General features: G+C 37.1%; 1 protein-coding gene across 1 annotated transcript; it reads right to left on the bottom strand.

The window, feature by feature from the left end:
* Positions 1-2,496: 2,496 nt before the first annotated feature.
* LOC125776681 (zinc finger MYM-type protein 1-like) lies at positions 2,497-8,093 on the bottom strand. The gene is made up of 2 exons (XM_049450204.1): positions 6,547-8,093; positions 2,497-6,142 (listed from the first exon to the last, which is right to left on the bottom strand). Exon 2 carries the CDS (start codon positions 5,773-5,775, stop codon positions 4,792-4,794), a length of 984 nt encoding a protein of 327 aa, XP_049306161.1. The 5' UTR covers positions 5,776-6,142; positions 6,547-8,093; the 3' UTR covers positions 2,497-4,791.
* Positions 8,094-22,012: the final 13,919 nt, after the last annotated feature.

The raw sequence follows: 22,012 nt of genomic DNA, 5'->3' as shown, positions 1-22,012 counted from the left end.
GTTCTGAAATCATCTTTGCCATCATATCCACACAATACTGACGAAACAAATCCTTGTAATAGTGCAGCGAATTAAATTGACTGGTCCTAATCATTAAGCGGTATGCGTAATATTGCATGCATGATACAGTTTTATTTCTTAGGGAATCCTGCTGAGGAATAGTTAAGTAATATCCGTCGTCTCCTGATACAAACATTAGCGGATATTGTAACGGATCATAAGCCCTGTGCAATTCCGACATTCGCTTCAGCTGTCCGTCTCTACCGTGCAGGATTATATCTCTGGGGCCTTTGTCTTCATCAACCAAGAGAACGGCCACTTCGTTGACGGAAGGCGCGTTGTATCTGCCTCGGTGTTCTGCTTGAGGTGTGCGGTCAGCGTGAATAATTAATTTTAAATTCTCTGGAGATGTCGATTCGATACTTTGTTTAAAACTTCGTATGTAAACGTTGTGACTGATCAAATCCAGTATCCAGTTTTAGCATAGGAGCCATGTTAGAGCGCAAAGATAGTTGGTCAGCATCAGAAATAAAATATATCTGCAGAAATTGTGGGCTTTGTCCTCATAGGCAGGAGGCCGTTTTTTTTAAAAATGCACGGATAGTGTACTATTGTTCGTCAGAAGGCTTTTGATTGGTTCTGGAGGCTCCAATACTGGGAAGTATTACTTTTCCAGCCGCGCAACACATACCAATTGCTTCGTCTCTCCATTTTTTCGCGGAACATTTAGGGCATATCTTATCCATCGCTCCAATTTGAATGCTTTTTTGTGGATCGTAACTGAATGCCGATTTATTGCTGTGTCACGCCTTCTAATTGCTACTGCACGATGTCTCTCTCTCTGTGCCGTAAGTCGTTGCAAGCGGTCACCGCTAGATTCTCGGGCACGTGCCTGTGAGTTTCTGGCTCTCAGTCCAGCAAGCCGCTGCCAGCGTTCGGTGCTATATTCTCTGGCACGTGCCCGCGAGTCTCTATCTTTGTTTCCAGCAAGGCGTTGTGAACATTCAGAGCTCGACAGTTTTTCGCGAACCTCTGACGATCTGACATTTTGATTTGCAAGACGAATCAAACGATCGGCGCTACTTTCCCTTGTGCGAGCTTGCGAGGTTCGCTCTCTATTCTCAGCAAGTCGCTGCGAGCGTTCGGCGCTAGATTCTCTGTCCCGTGATTGTGATGCATATTCTCTTTGACTTTCGAGTCGATCAGAATGTTCTGAAGATGATTCTCCAACACGCCGAATCTTTGCTAATCTCGCTTGGGAGCTATGTTGAGATAATTGGGACCTTTTTTTATGCATAATTGTTTGGAAATTTTGTTTTTCAAGTAAAATAAATAAGAATTAATTTGATTTTAATATGAACACTTTATTGAATAGAAGTTTTCATAAAAAAATACATACAATACATAAATAGGTGCTTAAAAAAGAGTGTGACACTGCTATAAAAATAAATTGTCACGGTTTAATCAAGTAATTTATGCGCAGTTTTGAAAATAACTCCTAATCGGTAGAAAGAAAATGTGCTCTATCTGAAATGTGTTCTATGGAAAAATCTAAATGTTGAATATCGGTAGCGTTCGCTGCGTAAGGAGCCGAACGCGCGACTGAGCCAGAGAATGTAAAGTATAGAGAAGGTGCAGGTTCGATGTCGAACATTTGTTAGATTCAAAGTAAGGAATTCGCCGCATTAGTTAACATTGTAGGTCGGAATTTGCCTCACAATTTTAATATTTTTTACAATTCTCTCACATATTCTAACCGAGAATATGAAGAGAAATAAATATATGTATTTACGACAAGCACGAAAAAAAGTAGCCCAGTGAGAAATTGGAATTAAAATTAAGCAAATTTTATAAATAATTAATAGTATAATGAAAATTAACAAAATGTCTTTTAAGGATATATTCCCTATTATCTTTTAAAGACTTGGAACATAAAAGGTACTAAAGGCATTCATGTAATATCATAAAATATTTCTCGCAGGGCATATTTGGTTTTGCGCTATAGTCTTGCGCGATGTAAATTCGTTGCTGGCTCGACAACGACTGAACGATAGAGCGTAAACGTACGTGTGAAGTTAGTTTGCACAATTATGCTAAGAAATGCCGACCATTGATTTACGGCATATGATGACTTGGCATATATGCCGAAGCAGAGAATATGAAGAGACAGAAATATATGTATGCATGCCCATGATTACACTCCTAACGAAGAATTTCGTTTTGCTTGTTTATATTTTGTTTCACTTTTGACAGCGAAAAATGTGTACAAAACACACCTCTCACACAGACAACCTAAAGACATTTTTTATTGTGTTCTCTGTCTCACATACCCAAGAATATGAAGAGTCATAAATATATGAATGCATGCTCCTTATGATACTCCCAACAACAGCATTGTGATATTTTCATGCTTCAATTTTCGCAATGTATGCAAATATAATAGGGGTATTCGCTTGCTCTTGCAAGATTGCAGATTGCAAAACTACTATACCGAAATATACAAGGGCACGAGAGCACCCATTGCAGAATCTAGTGATATATGAACGGCTGATTGGGTAAATTTATTGTGAATGACTATTATGCATGGCTATTGTGAATTGGCGCACCTTCTGCATACATTTTTAACAAAAAAAACTGTAACAAAGCTTTATAATTTAAATAGAAATTATAAAATCTATTTAAAACTTACCTTCCTCAACAATTTAACGACGTAATATGTCTTTACGTAAAATGTCAGCTAAAACAGGGTTGCAATTATATTTTTGCCTGACATTGCACGCAAATATAGATGGGTTTTGGTCTGACATATTTTACAGCCACTGCAAATAATTTTCTGTATGTGTTTGTTGTTGTGCCGGTGCACCAAGAGGAAATATATGCAATTCTTGCACCGTGCAAGGGTTTTGCAAGAGCAAGAGAATACCCCTAATATGTATGCTTTTGCGTCTTGCCGTCGGCATTTCCATATTGTCATGTAAAAATAATTATTATATGAGTATAATTTTGTATGAATGCATGCATACTCCTATTTACAGTCAATTTGGACTTGAATATTTGATAGTTTCATTTGATTTTTACATAATATACTATACTAATAGTAGTAATAGAAATTGAATTTATCACAACAACAATAAATACAATATTTTGTAGACATTATGATGTTCTTCAATATTGTTGTACATTATTTTGTTCAATCGCTAATAGTTTCGGCAGCGCATTCGACGAAAGACATTTTAATACTCATTTTTCTACACCTTCGGTTACATTGTTCAAATTTTACCAAGGATTACTAATTTTTTTCAAAATGAATTGTAGCTTATGTCAAATTGGAAGACTATAGCATTCTATTGGTGAAAAAATTTTTTAAATCGGCCCAGTACGTTTTGAGCCTATTCATTACAAACATACAAACATAGGTACAAATCTGTCCTCCTTATAACATTAGTGTAGATTTGCAAAATTTTTGGGGTTAAAACCGTGATCTTTAAGTGCTTCGTGGATTCCCATGGGTTCAACACAGTGGCGTAACTATACCGTTCGAGGCCCGTGGCAAATTCATCGAATGGGCCCCCTGCCCTCCCACTTCCCCAATATATAAAGAAGCTGAACCAACAACAATAGTATTTTTTATTTTATAATATTTATTTATACACTTTTATTTGTAAGAGTTAACTAATAAATCACTACGTGAAGTAGGTACATACAAACTTTATAATTATAATTTCTTGATTTGCTAATTATTCACTTTTAATTAAAGGTACCTAATTTAAAGTACATATTGAACTGAAATCACAATTTTATTTTAAGTACACAATTTTAATTATTAAAATTCCTTTCTTCGGACTTTCTGTTCAGCAAAAGTGTTATTGACATCATCAAAGTTCAAATTTCGGGCCATAGAATTTTCGATGGATAGAATAGCCAAATTGCTTAACCTTTCTTGTCCCATAGAATTTCTTAAATAAGTTTTTATCAATTTCAGTTTTGAAAATGATCGCTCGGCACTAGCCGTAGTTACAGGAATGGTGAGAAATAACAGAAATGCAGTGCACACTTCAGGAAAGCTTGAAGATATAAAATGATTCTTTATTATTAATAAGACGACCTTTCTATTTCGTGTTTAAAAGAGGATCGAAAACTGAGAATTTCTTTGGAAAACGACATAGATATATCTTTTTTATATAAATGGACAAATGCTAAAGCCTTTTCCAATAAATCAGTATCATTCAAGTTTTGCAAAGTGGCAGGCTGCAAGACACTAAAATTGGAAACAATTTCAATCATTCCAAGGAAACGCGATCTAAGTTGATTAATGATGATGTCTAATACACGATAGAATACGTTCACTTTAAACAAGCTTTCAGGATCTTGGAGACGTTCATCCTCACAAATTTCATCAAAATGACGTTTCACTTTTCTCTGACGAGTTTTAGGAAATTCAGGGTTTATAGACCATTTAACTGCAATACTATTTGCTTCCGTTTTTAAATCTTCAAATTCATGTCGATACTTTTCAAGTTCTTCTAGACAGACTTGCAAACGCTTTGAAGCATTTGAAAGATCGACGGCTTTAGATTGAAGTGCTTTAGAAGCCGCGTCTATGGTTTGTAAGACTTTGCAATGGAAAACCAGCAACATAATAAAATTGTAGTTCTCTACCTTCTTCTTTAGCAAGATAGCTTCATTTCTCTCATCTGATTTGGAATTTGATAAAATGGTTTTTGTTAGCGCTTTTTGAACATCAACAAATCGAACCTTTAAAGCAAACATGGCATCAAAGCGTCCTGCCCATCAAGTTGGATTCATTGTTTTTAATGTTACTGAATTTGATGATATAACGGTTTCTCCTTTTTTGTTGTCAGATATAAAACTAGATAATATATTCCATCGTCTAATACTATGGCCAAAAAAATTATAAATTTGTTGCACAGTTTCGAATAATGTTTGTATTTCTATGACCTCTTTTACTGCATCATTTACTACCAAGTTTAAATTATGAGCAGCACAATGGACATACACTGCATTTGGCTCTATATCTCTTATGAGTTTTTGAATTCCGCCATAAGTACCTTTCATAGTATTAGCTCCATCGTACCCTTGTCCACGGCACTTATTCAGAGAAATACTTTTGCCATTTATGGATTTTATTATCTGCTTGGACATTGCTAAGGCAGTTTGATCCTCATGAAATCTTAAAAATGACTCTTTAATTACGAGAGCCTTTGGAGTTCCATTTTCATCTTTCTCGATTACACAGTAACGGTAAAGTTCACACAATTGATCTGTTTTGGAAATATCTTGAGTAGTATCAAACAAAATGGAATAAAACGGCGCGGTGACTATTTCATTTACCAGGGCATTTTCCACTTTTTGAACCAGAACAGCAATGAGGTCATTTTGTATTTTTGGACTTAAGTATTTAATCTGGTCCTTAGGTTTGCTTAGCAACTCTTGTAAAATAGGTTCGTATTTGGCTAATAACTCAACAATACTCAAAAAATTTCCTTTTGGACCAGAATCGTTGCCATATACCGTTTCTTTATGACCACGAAAAGCTAAATTACAGATTGAAAGTATCAGAGTAACATCAAGAAGTCTAGTGAGTACCTGGCGCCAAAAAAAATTTTCTCTCTTGATAATGGACTCTTGCTCTTCATCTAGTGTTCCATGTAACTGCCACTGTCGATGTACAAAACATGAATGCAAATGTTCTTTCGATGTCTCATGTCTTTCTATGGCTTCCACAATATGTTTCCAATCATCATTGCCTTCCATTCAAATATTTTGTATATTTTTAGACGCCCTATTTGCGAATAACCAACATGGTGCACAATATGCTTTTTGAAGCAATAGAGAATAGGACAGCCATGTACGTTCTAACTTTACGCCAGATTTAGAAACAGTGTAATAATATTTATCTAAGAAAGATCTATTGTTACTATCCCTTAACAAGGGGCCTTTTGGTTTACAGTTGTGGTTGCTCTGAATATAAATATTCACTGTTATCGGGCCCTGCGATATTGCCACTTCTTCTTGTATACTATCTTGATTATTAAAGTACTGACTTATTTTAGGTAACTTTTTATTTTGTTCTTCAGACTCCTTCTTTCGCTTTCTTTTTTCGCTTCCACTCTGATACTTTCTAGAACAAAACCGCAAAAAGTTTGTAATAATACTATAGCTTTTATTTATTGAAAAATCTACTTAATTGCTAACAAATGCCAAAAAAGCGACCGTAAAAATGTTTATAACGAAAGTCCACCGATTGTTCAAAGTTCAATTCAAGTGTCAAATTTTGTAAGTTTTGAAAGAACGATGAACATAGGTACCGAAATAGTTTTGGTGGTTACGAATGTCAAAATAGTGAATTGATTTTGAAATGCGCGATGAGAATCATTATTTTAAATAATAATTTCGTAACTTGTGATTTCAAACTTTACTACCGATACCTACCGACGATGTAAATGATTAATTTTATGGGTAGATTAAAAATTAAAATAATTGTAATAGTATAAATTAATTTAAATATTAGAATAAAATTCTTACCCAGTAGACATTGTCAACCTATTTTCACAATTAACTAATTAAATATATCTTCACTTGCAACAAACAACCAAATCTTACAACAATAAACTGCTAATTGCTTGGTGAGTTCTTGCGTAATACAATAGTGGAGTTTTTCATATATACAAACTCGAATCGGGGATTCCCCAAGCATCAGCAAGTATTACCAACATAAATTTTAAGCAGTGTTGCCGTTTGAGAAAGAAAAAAATACACCAAACTCATTTCAAAATTGCGCTAAATTTTAGCTGTGCATTTTTAATGGCAATAAGAGAAGATGTGCTTTTATGTGAATTTATTTAACCATTATTACATTTATCAAAATCAACTAAATTAAATAACTGAATATCTTTCTGGTCATCATTACGTTCGGGTGCGATTGGTGTGCCTTCACCAGATGCCGTTTCTTTTTTTACAGTTTTAGTCATTTTCTTCAAACCGTGTTCAGGCAACATAAAAGTGTGGCAATTTTTCTTAAGAACTTTCAACTGATGACGTATCATTATAATTGAACTCTGTTAGTAAGATCAGAGACAGTCATAACATAACACTTTAATGTAAAAAAGAGACAAAATATTAAACGCATCAATAACATTGTTGTCGGCGAATACTAAACCCTTTGGGGAATTCCCAGCTCGTTATTTTCCTAACGTTTTACGGCTCTGACAATTAACTTATTGGCTTAAATTTACGATCGTCAATAATTTTTACAATTTTCTACTAGATTCCGAAAAATATTTGTTAGCGCATTGTATTGAGAAAAAAAGCGCTGAAGAGTCTAGAATTGCGCTATCTAGCGCGAAATGCGCTTAAACGGCAACACTGATTTTAATGGCGGCAATATACCTAGTCTCAGCGAGACACCCTGAGACATGCCCAGTGAATATAAATATAAACCAATAAACAAATTTTTGAGGTATGTTTGTCCACACATGTTTCCGAAATTATTACGAGTAATTGGATTTTGACCATTCTTTCTAAAACTGGGTTAAATTTTTTTTTACTAATGCATTGAAAGTTTAATACCTAGGTATATTTTTTTTAGCTATGTATGCAACTAAGAAGGTAACAAATAAATTAAAGACAAAACTTTTTTTTTACTTAAGTAATGTGTATGTGTAATAATAAATGTTGGGAATTGAGATTTCCTCTGACCGGGGGCCCCTTCGGGCTGGGGGCCCGTGGCATTTTGCCGACTTGCCACCCTGTAGTTACGCCACTGCCTTTGGAGCTAATATCATTCGAGTTGGCTTCATGCCAACTTGCAAGGTAAAAAATACAACACACTTAACCAATCACTCACACCAACACAATGAATTGCAACACATAACAGCTACATACATATACACCATACACTGCACCATCACACGATCAGAAGTTACACAGCATTCTTCAACAAATGATTGTTTGCAATTACAAATACAAGGACAAATATATGTATCATTTCCATTGTTCAATGGTGCCAACACCAGATGAACCGCATCAATTTCTACAAATATATTTCATTTCATCGATGGTGGATCAGCTGAATGTGCGGTGCAATATACAGGGAACTCAACAGTTAAAGAGACGAATTATTGAACAGTTGCAATCATTTTTTCACGCTAATAATGCTGTGGTTAATGTGTTCAAAAGAGCATTGGAACGAATGCCATCTGACACGCACAAATTTATCATAAGAGCGGATTGTACCCCAATAGGTGAACATGTGCGAAGGTTCAATGCATCCACCGTTAATGATGTTGCTGCAATTATTGTTGGCGATCCAACTAAATGGCGAGACATTGTCGTTCAGCGAAGAAGCAATATAATGCCTCTTGTAAACGAGACACATCGTTTGTACGATGCGTTACAATATCCAATCATTTATTGGCAAGGGCAAGACGGATACGACATCACGCTGAAGATGGTCGATCCAGTTACAGATACAATATTCACACACTTATTATTGCTATTATTGGTTTCCATTAACAATTTAATCGATTCAATTAAATCGAGAGCTGCAATGCAATGTAGATACATTGAAGTATTCGTTCGAAATAATGTGCCGTTGCTGAATGAACAGCAAAAACAAGAATACGAGACATTAATGCAAGCGGTGGACAATAATACCGGTGGGCTATTCTTCCTGGACGCATCTGGAGCAACAGGGAAAGCAATTGTAATTTCATTGATTTTGGCCACTATTCGATCAAGATGTGACATAGCTTTGGCGTTAGCATCATCTGGAATTGCGGCGACTCTTCTTGATGGCGGTCGTACTGCACATTCTGCGCTTAAGTTGCGACTAAATTTAAACACAATTGATACTCCAACATGCAATATTTCCCGATCCAGTGCAATGGGAAAATTGCTGATGCAATGCAAGCTCATTGTGTGGGATGAGTGCACAATGACACATAAGAAATCACTTGAAGTACTTAACTTCACACTGAAGAATCTTCGGCGAAATAACAACATCTTTGACGGCTTGATGATATTGTTGGCAGGCGATTTCAGGAAGACGTTGCCAGTAATTCCCCGTGAAACGCCTGCAGATGAATTGAATGCTTGCCTGAAGGCATCATCTGTATGAAATAACGTAAAAACATTGTCGCTAACCACTAATATGAGAGTTCAACTTCAAAATGATCAAAGTGCTGCACAATTTTCCACACAATTGTTAGCTGTTGGAAATGGAAAAGTCCCAGTTGGTGCGATATCTGGATTAATTACTCTTACAAACGACTTCTGCCGATTTGTAGACTCTCAATTAGCTCTTATTGAAAATGTTTTCCCAAACATTAGTGAGAATTATCAGAATTGTGCTTGGTTAAGTCAACGAGCAATTCTTGCCGCAAAGAATAATGATGTACACGCACTGAATTTCACCATTCAATCAAAAATTGTTGGCGATTTGGTGACAAACAAATCCGTTGATTCCATAACAAATCCAACTCAAAGTTGGTACAGTTATTATGAGATTGCGTAATTTAAATCCTTCCCGACTTTGCAACTGTACTCGATTTTCGGTAAAAAGACTTATGCCGAATTTGATTGAGGCAACCATTATTAACGGAAAGTAACCAGGTGAAAATGTATGTATTCCTCGAATACCAATGATTTCGACTGATCTTCCGTTTGTCTTCAAACGATTGCAATTTCCAGTTCGCCTTGCGTACGCAATGACAATTAACAAGTCGCAAGGCCAATCGCTTAGTGTTTGCGGGATGAATTTAGAAAATCATTGTTTTTCACATGGGCAGTTATACGTTGCGTGTTCACGAGTGGGGAAACCGTCCGCTTTGTTTGTGTTAACGTCAGACCAAAAAACAAAAAATGTGGTTTACCAAAGAGCACTTCAATGAAGTGGATAATTTGCAGACACGTATAACGCTTCGATTCAATATTTACTTTGGATTCACTTTCGTTTACTTAGAGAAGTTCAACTAAATAACACACTTCATTTTTGTAATCGAAATGAATTCATTACTGTTGTGAAATGAAATATAATTTTTCCTTTTCAAATATAAAACAAAAAAAATTTTCTCCATCTTTTAATCACCAAACGAAATGTTAAATACAACGAAGCCAAAAAATAAGGTGACATTGTATTTATTTTGAAAAGTCTTTATTTATTCTTCCAAATCAATTTCCTCCCCTTCAAAGAAATCCCCTCCCAATGCAATGCACTTATGCCAACGGATTTTCCAATCTTCGACACACTGGTTGTAGTCATTTCCCGGGATGGCTTTCAGTACCGTCTTCGCTGCGGCTTGAATCTCCTCTATCGTATAAAAACGGTGTCCCCGGAGCGGTCTTTTGACCTTGGTGAATAGCCAGAAGTCGCACGGTGCCAGATCAGGTGAATACGGTGGTTGTGGAACGATATGGGTTGAGTTTTTGGCGAAATTATCACGAATTATGAGGGCAGTATGGGATGGTGCATTATCGTGGTGTAAAAACCAAGAATTGTCTTTCCACAATTACGGCCTTTTTAGGGGGATAGCATTACGCAAACGACGCATAACGTTCAAATAATATTCCTTGTTGGCTGTTTGACCGGTTGGAAGGAATTCATAATGTACAACACCACGATAATCGAAGAAAACAGTCAACATGGCCTTGATTTTTGAACGACTTTGGCGCGATTTTTTTGGTCTCGACTGTCTTTTAGCACGATATTCGCTCGATTGATCGGTTGTTTCGGGGCCGTAAGCATAGTCCAAGTCTCATCACCAGTTATAATGCATTTAATGAGACCCTGGTAGTCGGTAGCCGCGTGACTTGCCAGCGCAGTAGCAGCGATAGGTGTTTGTTGTGGTCACGCGCAACTCGTTGAGCGCGTCGTCAGCAATGTCGTTGGCAGTGGAGTACCTGGCTTCTGTAGTTTGAAAAATAATTTCCGCACGCTCAGCTCCATACGCATCGTCAGCGATTTCGGTGGAATTGAAATGTTGTCCGGAAGCGTGTTGTTGCTCTTGTTCTTTCGTTGTTGGCTACTACGGTGTGTTAACTTATATCAGCACCCACATCAATATTGATTGCAAAATAAATACAGGTAGAGACATTGATGAAAATATAAGAGAAATTAATGACGTAATAACTAATGCAGATGTATTGGCAACACCAAAAAGAAACAACAAACCAGTTGGTTTTAGAAAGATCACCAATAATGAAATAGAGAAACTTGTAAATGAGAAAAGGCGAGCTAGGCGGGAATGGCAGTTAAATCGATCCCCTTCAACTCTGCTTCAACTGAAATCTGCTGTACGAAAGTTAAAAAAGCGCGTAAACGCGAAGAGGAACACAACACTGAAAAATATAAAGAAACTGTGTCCAAATTCTCGCAAGCAAAACTCTCTTTGGAAAGCACAAAAGTCTTTCAAGCCACCAGTAGATTCCAACATGCCTCTAAGACAGTTGAATGGTAATTGGGCACGTAGTGATGAGGATAAGGCAAATTGCTTTGCAAATCACCTAGAAAAGGTATTTCAACCCAACTGCCTAAAAAACAACTTTGAGTTGCCAACCTTGCCCAATACCGCAAACGAGTCACATGTGTCTATTAGGACTTCTACTTCTGAAGTTACTAGAATAATAAAAGAACTTAACCCCAAAAAATCACCATGACATGATAATATTACCCCAAAAATGCTAATTGAGCTACCAAATATTGCCGTAAAGGTGCTCTCTTCAATGCAATTCTTAATCTCGGACACTATCCAAATTCATGGAAAAAGTCGCAGATCATCTTAATAGACAAACCTTGGAAATACTTAACACAGCCGTCTTCATACAGACCAATCAGTCTTCTACCCTGTCTTTCTAAGATATTTGAAAAATTGTTACTATCAAAGATGACTCCTTTCCTCCACGAAAATAATATAATACCAACGCACCAATTTGGGTTTCGTGAAAAACATAGCACGGTTGAGCAAGTAAATAGAATTACTAACGAAATAAGAAATATATTTCTAGACGTATCTCAGGCGTTTGATAAGGTATGGCATGAGGGCCTTTTATACAAGATTAAAAATATTTTACCTTCAGAATAATATAAAACATTGGTATCTTATTTAAAAAATAGAAAATTTATGGTAAAAGTGGGAGATTTCATATCTGATGAAAGACAGATAAGGGCTGGTGTACCCCAGGGCAGTGTTCTAGGCCCAACACTATACATAATATATACAGCAGATCTTCCAACAGCTAACAATGTATTAACTTCTACTTTTGCGGACGACACAGCAATATAGAGCCGTAACAAATGCCACATAATAGCATCAAGAATATTAACCGAGCACTTAAGGTTTGTCGAAGAATGGCTAGCCAACTGGCGTATAAAGGTAAATGAACAAAAGTGTAAGCATGTTACATTTTCGCTTAGACCAAAAATGTGTCCGGCAGTAAAAATTAACAATATTTTAGTACCCCAAGCGAATGAAGTAACTTATCTTGGTATTCGCCTAGATAGAAGACTTACATGGAGAAAACACATATCTAGTAAAATAACATGTATGAAGATAAGAGCTGCAAATTTAAATTGGCTATTAAATAAAAACTCCAAACTTAGCCTAGACAACAAAGTGCTTTTATATAATTCGGTCATAAAGCCGATTTGGATGCATGGCATTCAACTGTGGGGTACGACCTGTGCAACTAATATAGACATAATACAAAGGTTCCAATCAAAAATGCTTAGATCAATCACGTGTTCACCATGGTACATGCGTAATGAAAATATCCATAAAGACCTTGGTATTTCTATGGTAAGGAAAGAAGTAGAAGGCAGCAGAATTAAATATATATCTAAACTTCGTGATCACCCAAACCCTTTGGCTAATGCTTTGGTACATTCCTGCGATCAAACACGCCTTAAAAGAAGAGATATGACCGCGTACTGAGAAGCAATGTTTCACCAAAACAGCTCAATAACTTGCTTGAGCGTGTCTAGTTTTTAAATAGGTTTAAGACTTTATTACTTATTGATATCAATATCATCGGCATACGCCAGCAGTTGTACACTCTTGTAGAAGATGGTACCTTCTCTGTTGAGTTCTGCAGCTCGAACTATTTTCTCCAGAAGCAGGTTGAAAAAGTCGCACGATAGGGAATCACCTTGTCTGAAACCTCTTTTGGTATCGAACGGCTCGGAGAGGTCCTTCCCGATCCTGACGGAGCTTTTCGTGTTGCTCAACGTCAGTTTACACAGCCGTATTAGTTTTGCGGGGATACCAAATTCAGACATCGCGGCATAAAGGCAGCTCCTTTTCGTGCTGTCGAAAGCAGCCTTGAAATCGACGAATAGGTGGTGAGTGTCGATTCTCCTTTCACGGGTCTTTTCCAAGATTTGGCGCATGGTGAATATCTGGTCGGTTGTTGATTTACCAGCTCTGAAGCCACACTGATAAGGTCCAATCAGTTTGTTGACGGTGGGCTTTAATCTTTCACACAATACGCTCGACAGAACCTTATATGCGATGTTGAGGAGGCTTATCCCACGGTAGTTGGCGCAGATTGTGGGGTCTCCTTTTTTATGGATTGGGCAGAGCACACTTAGATTCCAATCGTTGGGCATGCTTTCGTCCGACCATATTTTACAAAGAAGCTGATGCATGCTCCTTATCAGTTCTTCGCCGCCGTGTTTGAATAGCTCGGCCGGCAATCCATCGGCCCCTGCCGCTTTGTTGTTTTTCAGGCGGGCAATTGCTATTCGAACTTCTTCATGATCGGGCAATGGAACGTCTGCTCCATCGTCATCGATTGGGGAATCGGGTTCGCCTTCTCCCGGTGTTGTGCTATCACTGCCATTCAGCAGGTTGGAGAAGTGTTCTCTCCATAATTTAAGTATGCTCTGGGCATCGGTAACTAGATCACCTTGGGGGGTTCTACAGGAGTATGCTCCGGTCTTGGAACCTTCTGTAAGCCGCCGCATCTTTTCGTAGAATTTTCGAGCATTACCCCTGTCGGCCAGCTTATCGAGCTGTTCGCACTCACGCATTGCGGCCTCTTTCTTCTTCTGTCTGCAAATGCGTCTCGCTTCCCTCTTCAACACTCGGTATCTATCCCATCCCGCACGTGTTGTGGTCGATCGTAACGTTGCGAGGTAGGCAGCCTGTTTTCTCTCCGCTGCGACACGGCACTCCTCGTCGTACCAGCTGTTCTTTTGCACTTTCCGAAAACCAATGGTTTCGGTTGCAGCTGTACGTAAGGAGTTTAAAATGCCGTGCCACAGTTCCCTTATACCGAGTTGTTGACGAGTGCTCTCAGAGAGCAAGAGTGCAAGCCGAGTAGAAAAACGTTCGGCTGTCTGTTGTGATTGCAGCTTCTCGACGTCGAACCTTCCTTGTGTTTGTTGGCGTGCGTTTTTTGCTGCACAGAGGCGGGTGCGAATCTTAGCTGCAACAAGATAGTGGTCCGAGTCGATGTTAGGACCTCCTGAATTTACCGACCGTAGTGCCAAAGAAACCTTCTTTGCCCACCCTGGCGTTGAAGTCGCCAAGCACGTTTTTGATATCGTGGCGGGGGCATCTCTCATAAGTGCGCTCCAAGCACTCATAAAAAGCATCTTTGGTCACATCGTCCTTCTCTTCCGTCGGGGCATGGGCACAAATCAGCGATACGTTGAAGAACCTCGCTTTGATGCGGATTGTGGCTAGAGGTTCATTCTCCGGAGTGAATGATAGTGCTCGGCGACAGAGTCTCTCTCCCACCACGAACCCCACACCAAACCTGCGCTCCTTTATATGGCCACTGTAGTAAATGCCACAAGGACCTACTTGTATCTGTCCTTGTCCCGTCCATCGCATTTCTTGGACGGCGGTGATGTCAGCCTTTATTTGCACGAGGACATCAACCAGCTGGGCAGCGGCACCTTGCCAATTAAGGGACCGGACATTCCAGGTGCATGCCCTCAAATCATAGTCCTTAATTCGTTTGCCATGGTCGTCATCCAAAGGGGGGTCACTCATCCGAGGCTTGTTGTTTTCTTTCATTGGGAGTGTTTTTTTTACATGGCGGGTTCCAAACCCAGCGCACAACCCTAAGTAGGGAATATTTTGCCTCCTCACTTTAGCTCGCCTTCAAACGGATATTCTTAGGCTACCCAGAGGATACTTGGTCAAAGACCGGAAGTCGTGAGCTGCTTGAGTCATATGTAAAAGAATCGTTTCTGGCCACTCCCAAGTGAATGGCGATCAGAGAACTTTCCTCACTTGCGTGAACTTCTACACATGCCTCCATCCTCCAAGTACGAGCTATTACTTCAAAATACAGATTATTGTAGAACACCACCTCTTCCGGTTGCGAAACAAGTGGCAATATGTATTTATATATAGGCTACTTGCGCAGAGTACCGAGTAGGAGGCGATATTTTTGGAGTCTCTGAAAACACCATACATAAATATTTCTATCGGGTAATTGACGCTATTTTAGCATTGAAAAGCGAGCACATAAAATTTCCAAAAGGAGAAGCATTAGATATTGCTGCGGAATTTGAAAAGATTCATATCAAGTCTTTATTACCAGGTGCTGCCACCGAAGACAACTAGGTTTTTTGGATTATATTAACAGGAAAGTCTGACCTTCAATTATAATGTAAGTAGTTGTACGAGTAGATAGCAAATACAGGTCTTTTCGATAATACAGAAATTTCTGACAACTTTGGAAAATAAAACGCCATATACTGCAAATGAGGAAGTTATACGTATTTGTCGAAAAACTGTAAAGTTAAACGGTTGATTCCTAAAGTAGCGAACTACTTCAAAATCATAGAAAGTTGTCCAGATGACGTCTTTTTTTTTAGCTATTTTTAAATGTCACGCGACTCTTTTATGGTTATATATGTATAAAGTAAATTCGTGAATCTAAATATATCAACTCATAAATTTTTCCAGAGGAATTGAATGTACCCATTCAACAATTTTGAACTAGCAATCGGTGCGGGCGTACTAACAGTCGAGAAGACTGTTTATCTGTTACTTTGTGGAGGATTAATATGCAGGCAATTAAGGGGCCGCTTTCACATATCTGAAGCTACAGTTCATAAAATATTTTTTAGCATCATGAGTATTATTTGTTTAGCGTTAAAGAATGATATAATGTGGCCTTCCGCTGAATGACAATATGAGATAATGGAAACAATTCAGAACAGTAGAAGCTATCCGTTTTCGTTCGCAATTAGTTGTCTAGATGGTACTCATTTTAAGATACCAACCTATTAGTTATTACAATCGAAAAGGCATCCATTCCATAATAATGCCGATGAGCTTAATTTTGCAATTAGATACATATATTCCGAGTATTTTTAAAGAAATATTATCTTTATGCCATTTCTGACAATAAATTTCGTTTTTTGGATGTATTTATTGGCTACCCAGGAAGTTGCCTTGACACGAAAGTATGGAATAATAGCCAAATTTTCAAAGCTATCACTACTGGCCAAGTTGAACTGACTGAGAATGCAGTTATTTTAAGCGACTCTGCTTAACCTATTTCAAAGTTTCTAATTACTCCATATAAAAACAACGGAAACCTGACCGGAACAGAGAACTTTTAATTATTATCTTACCTCAACAAGAGCACGCTTTCGGTATTTTTAAACAAAAATATAAAATTTATTATTCATTAATGTCAGGTCTATGAAATAAAAGTGTCATCCATAATATTATCATGTGCATGATAATATTGATAATGGAATCCAAGACCAAAGTTCCTAACAAAACATTGATGATAGCAAAGACTGTGTTGATATTTAAATGAGAACTAATTTGGCAACTTTGTTGACATCTTAGATTTAATAAAATAAAATAAACCTTCCACGTCTAGCAAAACTCTCACTAGAAACATCAAAGTACTCGTTGCAAACTTCCTCGTTATCTTATCTATTGGATTAAAAAATAACTGTTTGTACTAAATACAAATTTATAAAAATCACTACTTACAACTACATACTAGCCGGAATCTTTTTGATTGTATTTATAATTTAATAATCAAATCCGAGTTGAATGAAATGACCAGTTAAAATTGACACCAAATTTATCTTTATTAAACATTATAATAAATAAAAAAATAAATTAACTTAAAATAACCGAACCGATCCAACTGAATTTTACGCCAAAATGAACTGCAACCAAGATTTCTTTAATGCGAGTTTTGCTGTCACAGAACAGCATTTTCGAACTGGTAGCATTAAGCATACTACGCAGTTTGCATTACATGCCAGTCGTTTTAGAATATACTACTTACTATTACATATATATTGTAAAATAAAATTATATAGAAATACATAAGCACTTGTATGTTCAGAGACGTATGTATTTAATGCCCAGGAAGTGAACACGATGCACCGGTTTTCCAACAATCAGGACTCTACAAACATTATTTCAAGCTGATACCAAAGGACGTTACGGTTGCTTCTGATATCGAAATGCCATTAGTATATGATGGTGATGCAGCGTACCCTTTTTTGCCGAAATTGTCGAAACCGTACATCGGCACATTTAAGTAACGAAGAAGAATATTTTAATTGTTATCTACATAAGTAGTGCTCGAATTGTCATGGAAAATGCATTTGAGTGGTTAAAAGACCGGTGGAGAGCTATTTGCAAAGAAATTGACGTAGCACCTTCGTTTCGAAAGCAGTACTAGCTTGTGCGATGCTACTTAAGTTTTTAGAACAAAATAAAAAACAATCACTCTTATTGGGTAATTCGCGTGAATAATAGCAGCAGTGGCGTAGCTACAACTTCGGGCGCCTGGTGCCAAGGATGTTCTGCCGCCACCTTTTATCTACCTACCTAGAAGTTTCATGAGGTGGTTCGAACAAAAGTGAATTTTTACAAAATATCTTCGATATTAAGTATATAAAATTTGGGAACTAGAAGCCACGCAAATTCTGAAATTTCCATAATTCTCACAATACGGGTTTTGAGGAAATTGATAGTAAATTTACAATACATCTTTTTAAAAGCCATAGAAAAAACCAACTCAGAAGAGCACTAATTTTCTTTTGCCACAATTCAATGAGTAGGGCTTCTCCCAATCACTCAACAAATTTCTTTTTTTGTATTTTTGCAAGAGAATCCCCCTAATATGACAATATCAAGTGACAGCTGTATTTCTATACAGAATGTAAACAAATATCAAGTGACAATTTAGGTCCGGCAAAATATGTCTTCCAATAAAATCGAGTAAACTAGCAGGCTCCGATCAGCGAAAACTGGCTTTCAATGTGTTTTCGTTTGACAGATTTTAAATGGACCAAACACACAAGTTTTAGGGCGAAAGCCAGTTTTTCCCACGAAAACATGTTTTCATTGTCGGTCTGAACATAATAATAGTTATGTACTAGTGATGAGCGATATTTCACTACCGGTGATTTTTTCACTGTGATTGAAAAATCACAAATCGCAACTGCGATCACTTTTTATAAATAGCAGTTCGCTTCTATGAACTGCGATTGCGATCGCAGTTCGATCCTGTGATCGCAGTTCGAACCAGTGAATTGCGATCGCAGTTCGAAACTGTGATCGCAGTTCGAACCAGTGAATAGCGATCGCAGTTCGAAACTGTGATCGCAGTTCGAACCTGTGATTTACGATAGCAGTTCGAACCTGTGAATTACGATCACAAAGCAAATAGCAGAAAAGTAACAACTTTCTTCAGGGTATTGTATATATCGTATATGCTATTTTTCGTCATAGCGGTTTGAAATTTTGGGTGTAACGTTCTTATAATTTTTAATAATGGCAGAAAATGTATCAAGGAAAAGAAGTGAAGATGAAATATAATCAAAATGGAATATTTTAATTTGTTTTAATAAAATTTTTAATTTTACTTATTGTTAAAACCAAATTTGAAAGCTTTTTGTGCTGAAAACAAGAATTGTAATAATTAATTTCAGAAAAAATATGGAATAAAAAAATTACGGGTTTTTAATATTTTCCCAAAGATTAGGAAACTCGCGTTAATTATTTGGTCTTGAAAATATTAAAAGCGGGTATTCTAAACAAACAAATTATCAACCACACTAATAGTAATTCCTTCTAAGAAATGTTTGAAACCATCATACCAACATACAAATGAACTATGCAATACGCTCTAAGTGTCAGGTAGCCGAACCGCTCCAACATTTTCGAAAATGTAGTGAAAAGAAAGGCGTAAAAACTTGACTCGAATTACAGGAACCAAAAGAGAATTTACCGCCAATAACGACAAAGGGTTCAGTCGTTCCCACGACAGTCGGGTGTACATAACTGGACGGGACCCGGACTTGTATTCGGCCAAACACTGTCAAATCGGCAGAATCTGCCGCTACAACAACAACAACAAAAGGTCTCCGTTTTAACGTCGACTTAGTTGCGATCGCAATAGCAATATAAAATCACAGTGATTTAAAAATAGCAATCACTGAAATCACAGTGATTTAAAAATCGCAATATCGCTCATCTCTATTATGTACACATCTAAGTTTTCAACATTTACTTTTTTTCCATTCTACAATTGATTTCAATGTTGGCCCTATGACGTTGAGGCAATCAACAAATTCTTCCAATATGCATTTACATTTTCTTTATTCTCTTTCTGAAATCCGTTTCCTATGATTTCCGACATAGTGTTGACCAAATATTTTAACTGGACCTTATAACTACCTTATGTCATAAAAACAGTTTTTTAGATTAAACAAATTCTTAATGAAGTATACTTACATTTAAATGAAAGTTTGTTCCCTCTCTACTTTGTAAATGAATTTTGTGATTTCACAAGAAAAAAATACATTACAGTAAGGGAACATTTTCGAATATGGAAAATATTTCCTATGTGAAGTTCCCGATAAGAAAAACACAAATTTGGGAACTCTTTCATTGGGAACGGCGTTCACGTGAAGTTCACGATAAGGCTGAATATCTCCTTATTTGGTCACATGAAGTTGGAATGCAGCATGAATATATCCAGACTCAGGATAGAACTCCATTACAAATTATTCAAGAAAACTATTTGAATCCTAAAGAAATGAGAGATCAATTAAAAACTACCTTGTATATACGTTTCTGTTTTTGTTCATAAAATAACTCTGAAATTTATTTAACATTCATTTGAAGATGATGATTGTCGCCATCATCGAATTGAACATACCCATTATTTCGAAGCTATCTTTTTCCATCATTTTGGATATCTCATCTCTATGTTCTTTGAGAATTTCGCGTTCTATATTATTATCCATATTATCATATTATTTCGTCTTGGACATTTCTTTCCACTCTTCTGAAAACTTTCCCACAACTTTCTTATATGAATTTTTTCTTTGAAGTAAAATGGAAGTATAAATCTAACTACTTAAAGTTACAATTTAATACTAATTAAAGGGTGATTTTTTAAGAGCTTGATAACTTTTTAAAAAAAAAAACGCATAAAATTTGCAAAATCTCATCGGTTCTTTATTTGAAACGTTAGATTGGTTCATGACATTTACTTTTTGAAGATAATTTCATTTAAATGTTGACCGCGGCTGCGTCTAAGGTGGTCCATTCGGAAAGTCCAATTTTGGGCAACTTTTTCGAGCATTTCGGCCGGAATAGCCCGAATTTCTTCGGGAATGTTGTCTTCCAAAGCTGGAATAGTTGCTGGCTTATTTCTGTAGACTTTAGACTTGACGTAGCCCCACAAAAAATAGTCTAAAGGCGTTAAATCGCATGATCTTGGTGGCCAACTTACGGGTCCATTTCTTGAGATGAATTGTTGTCCGAAGTTTTCCCTCAAAATGGCCATAGAATCGCGAGCTGTGTGGCATGTAGCGCCATCTTGTTGAAACCACATGTCAACCAAGTTCAGTTCTTCCATTTTTGGCAACAAAAAGTTTGTTAGCATCGAACGATAGCGATCGCCATTCACCGTAACGTTGCGTCCAACAGCATCTTTGAAAAAATACGGTCCAATGATTCCACCAGCGTACAAACCACACCAAACAGTGCATTTTTCGGGATGCATGGGCAGTTCTTGAACGGCTTCTGGTTGCTCTTCACCCCAAATGCGGCAATTTTGCTTATTTACGTAGCCATTCAACCAGAAATGAGCCTCATCGCTGAACAAAATTTGTCGATAAAACACATTTCGAACCGAACACTGATTTTGGTAATAAAATTCAATGATTTGCAAGCGTTGCTCGTTAGTAAGTCTATTCATGATGAAATGTCAAAGCATACTGAGCATCTTTCTCTTTGACACCATGTCTGAAATCCCACGTGATCTGTCAAATACTAATGCATGAAAATCCTAACCTCAAAAAAATCACCCGTTATAACAGATTGTTGGAATGTGGATTTGGAAAATTGTGGCTCATCAAACATATCAGTTGTCTTCGCATCCAATAATGTTGTTTCGTTAATTCAGTAGTTGATGGTTCTACATTTACTGTATCCACTAGTGAAATAAAATATGTACATTAAATACCCATTATTGTATATATGTAACTACATATATGTACTTGTATGTGCTTACTTGAATGGTCCATTTCCCATTCATCCAAGTAAACATCAAGAGATGTGTCTACACTATCAGCAGTGGGACCATGGTCGGTGCCCCAATTGGTCATCCAGTAAATTAAAAAATTTGCTACAGTGGCGTTGACTACCACTTTTTATGTTGTTCCGTTTAACTTTTAAGTTTTTAAACTTGTCCCGAACTTGTGCCGTATTCTTTATATCGCTCATTTGCTGCAAGACCGGCATAAGTCAAAAAAATCGATTTTCCAGAAAACGCGTTTAAAGTTTTCAACTGACTTCAACCTTACACGGTGACTCCTACCTTACACCTCTTCTCAAGCGGAGCATATAAGAGGTATTCATATGAATTTTTCACTCAACATGAAGTATGATATAACGAACAATATTGCAGCATTAACTCAAAAATCACTTTTTTTGATTTATGCCGGTTTTGCAGCAAATGAGCGATATGTCCTATTGGCTCC

The sequence above is a fragment of the Bactrocera dorsalis genome, chromosome 2 (assembly GCF_023373825.1).
Source record: "Bactrocera dorsalis isolate Fly_Bdor chromosome 2, ASM2337382v1, whole genome shotgun sequence".
Taxonomy (NCBI): domain Eukaryota; kingdom Metazoa; phylum Arthropoda; class Insecta; order Diptera; family Tephritidae; genus Bactrocera; species Bactrocera dorsalis.
This window is presented reverse-complemented; position numbering and strand designations above follow the sequence as displayed.

Bases quoted from the DNA above. Each gene is read 5' to 3' on its own strand.
- LOC125776681 (XM_049450204.1), bottom strand. From the start codon at position 5,775: ATGGAAGGCAATGATGATTGGAAACATATTGTGGAAGCCATAGAAAGA.